A 10,655-nucleotide genomic window follows, 5' to 3' on the forward strand; every position below is an offset into this window, starting at 1 on the left:
ATTCAGCCATGAACTCACTGAATGGCGGTACAGACTCGAAGGGCCGATTGGCCTACTCCTGCACCTATTTTATTTGTTTATATGTTTCTATGTATGTAGTGTTCACGGCTCCGTTCCATCATGGGAACTGCATGACATTTTCCAATAGATGTCTGCATTACACTTGAAAACATATTCTATTTCAGGAAACATCAACGTGAAAGCGAATTGTTTGTTCAGATGACTGTAACTAATATGCAAGGTGAAACAATCTAATTGTATCTCTGGGGTTTAACACAAATCATAAATAAGGGACCATTTACGTTGGAAAGATCTCGAGCAGATCGGCTCTTACAAAAAATGCATTCACCAGCAAATGGTCAGATATTTGCGATTTACTATCCTGTCCTTGCAGCTATCGGGGTTCCAGGTGAGATATGAAGGTAATTCTAGAGCTCAGCATTTAACTGTCTGGACTGGGATTTTCTGAATGTGTTCTCAATGTTTTTCTGTAACCCAACCTTCTATTTTTATTAGGAAGGGTATTTTATTGAAATTCTTAAATGATCCGCATCTGCAAGTAATTTTTCAACCAGCCAGACCCGCACCACCTGGAGGCTATACATTTATGTTCATACAGTGAGTTAGCATTTTCAAAAATGGACTGGTGTGAACACCCGCACAGAGTGAAATAGACCTACCTGAACACCGAGCTGACAATCGGAATGTAACTGTGTCTGAATACTGATACACAGGAACAGACCTGCCCGAACACCGAGCTGACAATCAGACTGTAACCTTCTCTAAATACTGACAAACAGTGAGACAACCCGAACACCGCGATGACAATCAGACTGTAACCGTGTCTGAATACTGACACAGTGACAGACCTACCCGAACACAGAGCTGACAATCAGACTGTAACTGTGTCTGAATACTGACACAGTGGCAGACCTACCCGAACACGGAGCTGACAATCAGGCTGTAACCATGTCTGAATACTGATAAAAGATAGAAAGAAGAAAAGTAAAAGTGGAGGGCAAAAGGGGCCACATTACAGCAACATTCTAAACGGGCAAAGGGTGTTAAAAAGTCAAGCCTGAAGGCTCTGTGCCTCAATGCGACTAGTATTCGGAATAAGGTGGACGAATTAACTGCGCAGATAGCAGTTAACGGATCTGATGTAATTGGCATCACAGAGACATGTCTCCAGGGTGACCAAGTATGGGAACTCAACATCCAGGGATATTCAACATTTAGGAGCAATAGACAGAAAGGAAAAGGAGGTGGGATGCCGTTGCTGGTTAAAGAGGAAATTAATGCAATAATAAGGAAGGACATTGGCTTGGATGATGCGGAATCTGTATGGATGGAGCTACGGAATAGCAAAGGGCAGAAAACGCTAGTGGGAGTTGTGTACAGACCAACGAACACGAGTAATGAGGATGGGAACAGCATCAAACAAGAAATTAGGGATGCATGCAATAAAGGTACAGCAGTTATCATGAGCGACTTTAATCTACATATTGATTGGGCTAACCAAACTGGTAGCAATACGGTGGAGGAGGATTTCCTGCAGTGTATTAGGAATGGTTGTCCAGAGCAATATGTCGAGGAACCAACTAGAGGGCTGGCTTTCCTAGTTTGGGTGATGTGTAATGAGAAAGGACTGATTAACAAACTTGTTGTGCTACGCCCCTTGGGGAAGAGTGACCATAATATGATGGAATTCTTTATGAAGATGGAGAGTGACACAGTTAATTCAGAGACTAGGGTCCTGAACTTGGGGAAAGGTAACTTTGATAGTATGAGACATGAATTTGCTAGAATAGACTGGCGAGTGATACATAAAAGGTTGACGGATAGGCAGTGGCAAACATTTAAAGATCACATGGATGAACTTCAACAATTGTACATCCCTGTCTGGAGTAAAAATAAAATGGGGAAGGTGGCTCAACCTTAGCTAACAAGGGAAATTCAGAATAGTGTTAAGTCCAAGGAAGAGGCATATAAATTGGCCAGAAAAAGCAGCAAACCTGAGGACTGGGAGAATTTTCTAACACGGCAGAGGAGGACAAAGGGTTTACTTAGGAGGGGGAAAATAGAGTATGAGTGGAACCTTGCTGGGAACATAAAAACTGACTGCAAAAGCTTGTATAAATATGTGAAGAGGAAAAGATTAGTGAAAACAAACGTCGGTCCCTTTTATTCAGATTCACGTGAATTTACAATGGGGAACAAAGAAATGGCAGACCAGTTAAACAAATACATTGGTTCTGTTCTCCCGAAGGAAGACACAAGTAACCTTCCAGAAATATAAGGGGACCGAGGGCCTGGTGAGAAGGAGGAACTGAAGGATATCCTTATAAAGTGGGAAATTGTGTTTGGGAAATTGATGGGATTGAAGGCCGATAAATCCCCGGGGCCTGATAGTCTGCATCCCAGAATACTTAAGGAAGTGGCCATAGAAATAATGGATGCATTGGCGATCATTTTCCAACATTCTATCGAAGCTGGATCAGTTCCTATGGACTGGAGGGCAGCAAATGTAACACCACTTTTTAAAAAATGAGGGAGAGAGAAAACGGGTAATTATAGACCAGTCAGCCTGAGATCAGTAGTGTGCAAAATGTTGGAATCAATAATTAAAGATGAAATAGCAGCGCATTTGAAAAGCAGTGACAGGATCGGTCCAAGTCAGCATGCATTTATGAAAGGGAAATCATGCTTGACAAATCTTCTGGAATTTTTGATGATGTAACTAGTAAAGTCGACAAGGGAGAACCAGTGGATGTAGTGTATTTGGACTTTCAAAAGGCTTTTGACCAGGTCCCACCCAAGAAATTGGTGTGCAGCATCAAAGCATATGGTATTGGGGGTCAGGTACTGACGTGGGTAGAGAACTGGTTGGCAGACAGGAATCAGAGAGTCGGGATAAACGGGTCCTTTTCAGAGTTGCAGGCAGTGATTTGTGGGATGCCGCAGGGCTCAGTACTCGGACCCCAGCTCTTTAGAATATACATTTGTGATTTAGATGAAGTAATTGAGAGTAATATCTCCAAGTTTTCAGATGACACTAAACTGCGTAACGGTGTGAGCTGTGAGGAGGACGCTAAAAGGCTTCAGGGTGATTGGACAGGTTAGGTGAATGAGCAAATGCATGGCAGATGCAGTATAATGTGGATGAATGTGAGGTTATCCAATCTGTGGTCAAAAACACGAAGGCAGAATATTATCTGAATGGTGGAAGATTAGGAAAGGGGGAGGTGCACTGAGACCTTGGTGTCATGGTTCATCAGTCGTTGAAAGTTGGCATGCAGGTGCAGCAGGCAGTGAAGAAAGTAAATGGTACGTTGGCCTTCATAGCGAGGGGATTTGTATTGGAGCAGGGAGGTCTTACTACAGTTGTACGGGGCCTTGGTGAGGCCTCACCTGGAATATTGTGTTCAGTTTTCGTCTCCTAACCTGAGGAAGGACGTTCTTGCTATTGAGGGAGTACAGCAAAGGTTCACCAGACTGATTCCCGGCATGGAGGGACTGACATATGAGGAGAGACTGGATCAACTGGGCCTTTATACATTGCAGTTTAGAAGGATGAGAAGGGATCTCATCTAAACTTACAAGATTCTGACGGGACTGGACAGGTTAGCTCCAGCATATCTTTCGTCACTGAAAGAGCTTCAAAAAGATTACACGAGGTCCACAATAAAACGATTCTGTGCTTTACAATTATATTTAAATTCATCTGTTTATATCCATTGCTTTGAATTCGGCGTCAGTTTAATGCTCATCTGTCATTGCTCTGGGGATCTCGTTCACAATCGGGCTGACTTTCTTCCATCTACTGCTGCTGTCTCGGTGTAATCAATTCAAACTGGTTGTAAATGGAGATTCTTTTATAGCACTTTGAGTGTAAATGTTGCATTGTTATAAATTAGCAATGTTGCTGGGCCTTATTTCCAGTTATCTAATTTGGTACAGAACGATTCATAATGGCTTTAGTTTCTGAGGTGCGAGTCTACGGATAACTTGGCTATCCCTTGTGTTAAAGTTGATTTAATTCAATTACTGAGGCAACTCGAAAGATGCATTCAGATATGTATATCTGTGTACTGGCCTGATACTTTTTTGGTACAAATGACGCGCACGTTTCCTGGACAGTAACTATTGAGTGTTAGTGATCTTATTGCACAACATGACCTGAAAAATTGATTTATTTCTAGACGTGACAGTGTTCGTTAAAGTAAGTTTGCATTAGAGCTTTCATTGCTTACTTTCAAACGTTTAATAATTAAGAAGCTACTCGCTAAATGTAATAAATACTTCAAGGAATTACTCACAAGATTAGGTAATGGTAACTTCATGTTGATAACTATCTTCAGCAAACTATCACTTAACTGATTGGTTTGATAATGAAATATCAGTGACTGAGTGTAAGTAGTGCATTTACTGATAATGTGTTAGCTCAGCGTTATTGACAACCGTTAACTAAGAATGAAAAATTCGCAGTTTCTATTAATTACGCTGTAGAACCATCAGAAGATTATGGGTTGAAGTCCACGCCAGAAGGTTCACCACAAAATCAAGTCTGACACTCCAGTTCAGTGCTGGGAGAGCGTGGCACTGTCAGAGGTGCTGTGTTTCAGATGAGACGTAAAACTGAGCCACCATCTGCTCTCTCAGGTAGATGTTAAAGTTTCCATGGCAAGAAGAGCAGAAGAGTTATCGCCGGATTCCTGGGCAATATTTAACCCTCAATCAACAAATCTAAAAAAGAAAATCTGTTCATCATCACATTGCTGTTTGTGGAAGCTTGTAATATGGTAATTGGCTGTCCCGTTTCTTACATTACGAAAGTGAATACACTTCAAAAGTACTTAATTGGCTTAAAACGTTTTGAGACATCGTGAGGTCGTGAAAGGTGCAATATAATTGCAAGTCTTTCTTTCTTTTTGTCGCCATCGTTCAGTGAAATCTTGTCCTGCTCTTGGAATGAGCTACTCTGGGATTCTCTTTTTTAAATGCTGTTCAACTCCACTTGTTACTTCTATTCTTTGCTAATGTTCCAGACCGTTGCCCTCTCCAGTCAACCCTCCATTGCTATCCATGGCACCGGTCCAAAGACCGGGATGAGGGACTTCAATTACTTGCAGAGACGAGAGAAACTCGGCTAGTGGCCCTTGGAGCAGAGAAGGTTAAGGGTAGATTTAATCGATGTGTTCAAAACCATGTAGGGCTTTGACAAACTAAATCATGAGAAACGGTTTACAGTGGCAGAAAGGTCGGGACCCAGAGGTCACAGATTTAAGGTGATTGGCAAATAAAACAGAGGTGAGATGAGGAATCATTTTTTATGTAGCGTGTTGTTGTGATCTGGAATGCAATGCTGAAAGGGTGGTGGAGGCACATTCAATAGTAACATTCTAAAGGGAATTCGATAAGTACTCTAAGGTGGAAATAGCACGGTTCCGAGAGGAGAACAGGGGATAGCTCTGTCAAAGAGCCTGCACAGGCACGATGGGCCGAATGGTTAACTTCTGTGCTGTATCATTCTCTGCTTGGCCCGCGGCCTCCTACTTCATTTTGGAGCAACCCCTTGGTCATTTTACTGGAGCCGGTCAACCAGTGGCTCATTTGCTCCTCCACGATGTTTCCGTGTAACTCCTAATCCCATCTTCAAACCGGGAGCCAAAATCCAAATTTAACCCGACCGTTCATCATCCCTGGTGGCACGGTCCACATTCACCACCTCTGAAATGATTCACAACATTTAACGTGTCTTTTACAATCTGCTTCTTGTTGCATGTCCGATTCTGAATGGATGGCTCACATTAAACACTCCGTCACCACCTATCCCGCAGGCTTTAAGCTCATTCCCGACTGTCTCTTAGTGGCTCCCATTAAACGCTCCCTCAACACGTTTCACGCAGGTTCTAGACAGACCCCGGCTCTCACTGAGTGGCTCCCATTAAACGCTCCCTCACCAACTATGCCGCAGGTTATAAGCTCACCCCCGGCTGTCACTGAATGACTCACATTAAACGATCCGTCACCACCTATCCAATGAGTTTTAGACTCACCCCCAGCTCTCACTGAGTGGCTCACAGTAAACGCTCCCTCACTACCTATCCCACAAGTTATGGACTAACACCCGGCGCTCACTGACTGACTCACACTAAACGCTCCCTCACTACCTATCCCACAAGTTATGGACTCAGCCCCGGCTCTCATTGAGTGGCTCACACTATACTCTCCCTCACCTTCTATCCCACAGGTTATGGACTCACCCCCAGCTCTCATTAAGTGGCTCTCATTAAACGCTCCCTCACCACCTATCCCGCAGTTTATAGGCTCACCCCCGGCTCTCAAGGAGTAACTTACACTATACACTCCCTCACCACCTATCCCGCAGTTTATTGGCTCATCCCCGGCTCTCAAGGAGTGCTTAATCTATACGCTCCCTGACCACCTATGCCACAAGTTATAGACTCAACCCCGGTTCTCACTGAGTGGTTCGCATTAAACACTCCCTCACCACCTATCCCGTAGGTTATAGACTCATCCCCGGCTGTCACTGAGTAGCTCCCATTAAACGCTCCCTCACCACCGAACCCACAGGTTATGGACACACCCCCGGCTGTCACTGAGTGGCTCATGTTAAACGCTCCCTGAACACGTATCACGCATATTATAGACTGACCACGGCTCTCACTGAGTGGCTCCCATTAAACTTCCCTCACCAGCTATTCATCAGGTTATAAACTCACCCCCGGCGGTCACTGAATGGCTCCCATTAAACGTGCCCTCACCACCTATCCAATGGGTTATAGACTCACCCCCAGCTCTCACTGACTGGCTGAGACTAAACGCTCCCTCACCAACTATCCCGCAGTTTATAGACTCACCTCAGCTCTCATGGAGTGGCTCACACTATATGCTCCCTCACCACCTATCCCACACTTTATAGGCTCACCCCCGGCTCTCACTGAGTGGTTCCCATTAAACGCTCCCTCACCACCTGTCCAATGGGTTATAGACTCACCACCAGCTCTCACTGAGTGGCTCACACTAAATGCTCCCTCACCACTTGTCCCGCATTTTATAGACTCACCCCCGGCACTCATTGAGTGACTCCCATTAAACGCTCCCTCACCACCTATCCCGCAGTTTATAGACTCACCTCGGCTCTCATGGAGTGTATTACACTATACGCTCCCTCACCAGCTATCCCACAGTTTATTGGCTCACCCCCGGCTCTCACTGAGTGCTTCACATTAAATGCACCCTCATCACCAATCCCTCAGGTTATGAACTCGCACCCGGCGCTCACTGACTGGCTCCCATTAAACGCTCCCTCACCACCTATCCTACAGGTTATGGACTCACCCCCGGCTCTCACCGAGTGGCTCCCATTAAACACTCTCTCACCACTTATCGCGCAATTTATAGACTCACCCCCAGCTCTCAAGAAGTGGCTCACACTATACGCTCCCTCACCTTCTATCTTACAGGTTATGGACTCACCTCTGGCTCTCACTGAGTGGCTCCCATACAACGCTCCCTCACCACTTATCCTGCAGTTTATAGGCTCAACCCAGCTGTCACTGACAGGTTCTCTGCAATGCCGCCTTTACAGTGATACTGCATACCATGACACTGTCTAATGTTCAAGGAACAACTGGACCGAGTTCTGGGAGTTGTGCCCTGGCCAACATTTGTCCCTCAACCAATATCACAAAGGTGCAGTTTGCTGGTCAATGATCTCATTGCCTTTTTTCACCGCCCATTAGCAGAATAGCTACTCCATTAACCAGATAGCAACAGTCGTAATTTGGAGTCATTCCATATGGGAATTTTACGATTCTCCTGAGGTGTAAATAGCAGTCGATCGCACTCTTTCTACCATCAATTTTCAAGGTGACATTATGTTTAGCTTGTCCTATTTAATGTTGGGATAAATTATTCATTAACTATTAGTTTATTTCTGTTCTTTACTATGGTCAGTTTCGCTCTCCTTCTCTTTTTGTGCCGAGTTCAGGCGATTATAGCTTCACGTCTATCGAGCAAAACGCTTTCCCTGCGATTCCATATTGTTCCGTATTTAGTAAAGCTCTGCTGATCTGGCAAATTGATTGGATTCCATCAACTGATCAGGTAATGAACTCAGAAACCATGTCCAGTCAAACTAAGTCTTTGAATGGCTATGGAGGCTGGGTCACTGAAGATAATTAAGGCGGAGATAAACAGATTTTTGAGCGATAAGTGAAAGAAGGTTTCGGGGGGGTGGGCAAGGAAGTGGAGCTGATCCATGATCAAATCAGCCATGATCTTATTAAATGGCGGAGCAGGCCCGGGGGAGGGGGGTGCGGTTGGAGGCAAATGGCCTACTCCTGCTCCTATTTCATATGTGCTTATGTTCTTATGATGGTAGTCTGATGTGTAATTTCCATTTTGCTCCTTTTTGCAGCGAACATCGCGGCGATTGTGATCCTGTCCCGAGGAAGGTGCGGTCTCTCCAGGTGTATCACTCGGTACCTGGTGTTCATGGCGGTGACCGATCTCCTGGTGATTATCACCGCTGTGATATTGAATAGAATTGGTGGTATCTATTTCCGGAATAGCATTCTGTCCACCACACCAGCGTGCAGCATCAGCACTGTGCTCATTTATTCATCAAGAGACAGTTCTGTCTGGTTAACGGTCGCGTTCACCTTTGATCGATTTGTGGCCATTTGTTGCCAGAAGCTGAAAACAAAATACTGCACCGAGACAACGGCGGCTGTGGTGATAGGAGCGGTCTGTGCCCTGAGTTGTTTAAAAAACATCCCTTTCTACTTCACGTATGAGCCATTGTTTACTATTAATAAGGTGGCCTGGTACTGCAACATAAAACTTACTTTTTATGTTTCACCCGCTTGGACAGCGTTTGACTGGCTGGACCGTATTCTAACCCCGTGTGCACCGTTCCTCCTGATGTTACTGCTCAATGCTGTGACCGTCAGATACATTCTAGGGGCTAGTAGGGCCCGCAGGAGACTCCGGGCCCAAAACAATGGAGAGAGTCAGAGTGATCCAGAGATGGAGAGCCGGCGAAAGTCCATAATTTTACTCTTCACCATCTCGGGAAGTTTCATCCTGTTGTGGTTGACGTATGTTATCAATTTTCTCTATGTCCGAATTGAAAACAATAATTATTTCAATGACCCCAAATTTGTTATGCAGGAAAGTGGAAACATGCTTCAGCTCCTAAGCTGCTGCACTAACACGTTTATTTATACAGTGACTCAGAGTAACTTCAGACAGCAGTTAAAGAACGCGCTGAAATATCCATTGAATCTAGTTGTTAAATTACTTCTATAACGAAACTAGCTATTCCAGCACTCAACCTCCATTAAGCTCTGCACTGTAGTCTTTCGTTCCAATTCTCCAAACCCGCTGGTCATTCCTATTCTCCACAGTGGAAACATACACTTTATCACCAAATTTAATGTTGTAAACTGATTTATTTTATTTCCAAGTGACCCGTCATGTCCTATGGATGCTGACACTTACCTTAGTGCAGTAAGTCAGTTGTATCTTTAGGAATAGCTTGGTTTTTGAGGTGGATGCACTCAGCCGTGGTAGCCCTCTTGCACCTCAGTTAGAAGAATGTGGGTTCAAGTCCCATTACAGGTTGACCCGCCCGTGCAGTACTGATGGAATGCTTCTTTGTCAGATGGTGCTGTCTTTCAAGTGAGACTTTAAACCGAGGTTCCGTCTTCCCTCTCAGGTGGATGCCAAGGATCTGAGTGTATTATATTCAAGAAGTGAGTAAATGTTCTGCCGATGCCCTGACCAATGCTTATCGCTCAACAAATATCACCAAAACTGATTATCTGCGCCTGTATTTATTTCTCGGTAGGTGGAACTTTGCTGAGTGCAAATCCGCTGCCACGTTTCCCTGCATTACAACAATGACTACACTTCAATATAAAGCACCTTGGAACCTCCCTGGGTGTGAGGCTCCATGGAACCTTCTTGGGAGTACATCGCCTTGGATCCTCCCTGGGAGTAAAACACTTTGGAACCTTCCTGGGTGTAAAAAACTTTGGATCCTCCCTGGGTCTGAAATACTTTGGAACCTCCCTGGGAGAAAAACAATTTGGAACCTCCCTGGGTGTAAAACAATTTGGAACCTCCCTGGGTGTAAAACACTTTGGAACCTCACTGGGTGTAAAGCTCCAGGGAACCTCCCTGGGTGTAAATCGCCTTCGAACCTCCTTGGGTGTAAAACATTTTGAAACCTCCCTGTGGGTGTCAAACACTTTGGAACCACCCCCCATCCCGGGTGTAATGCTCTTTGGAACCTCCCTGGGTGTAAAACACTTTGGAACCTCCCTAGGTGTAAAACACTTTGGAACCTCCCTGGGAGTAAAACACTTTGGAACCTCCCTGCGTGTAAAACACTTTGGAACCTCCCTGGGTGTAAAACACTTTGGAACCTCCCTGGGTGTAATGCTCTTTGGAACCTCCCTGGGTGTAATGCCCTTTGGAACCTCCCTGGGTGTAATGCGCTTTGGAACCTCCCTGGGTGCAATGTTCTTTGGAACCTCCCTGGTTGTAAAACACTTTGGACCCTCTCTGCATGAAAACACTTTGGAACCACCCTGGGTGTAAAACACTTTGGAACTTGCCTG

General features: G+C 44.9%; 1 protein-coding gene across 1 annotated transcript; it reads left to right on the top strand.

Annotated features, from left to right (window-relative positions):
* The first annotated feature begins 339 nt into the window (after positions 1-339).
* On the top strand, positions 340-9,339 carry LOC139235425 (probable G-protein coupled receptor 139). The gene is made up of 2 exons (XM_070866547.1): positions 340-409; positions 8,447-9,339. The coding sequence occupies exons 1-2, from the start codon at positions 340-342 to the stop codon at positions 9,337-9,339; spliced, it is 963 nt and encodes a 320-aa protein (XP_070722648.1).
* The last annotated feature ends 1,316 nt before the right edge of the window (positions 9,340-10,655 follow it).

This window comes from Pristiophorus japonicus, chromosome 23 (genome assembly GCF_044704955.1).
Source record: "Pristiophorus japonicus isolate sPriJap1 chromosome 23, sPriJap1.hap1, whole genome shotgun sequence".
Lineage (NCBI taxonomy): Eukaryota > Metazoa > Chordata > Chondrichthyes > Pristiophoridae > Pristiophorus > Pristiophorus japonicus.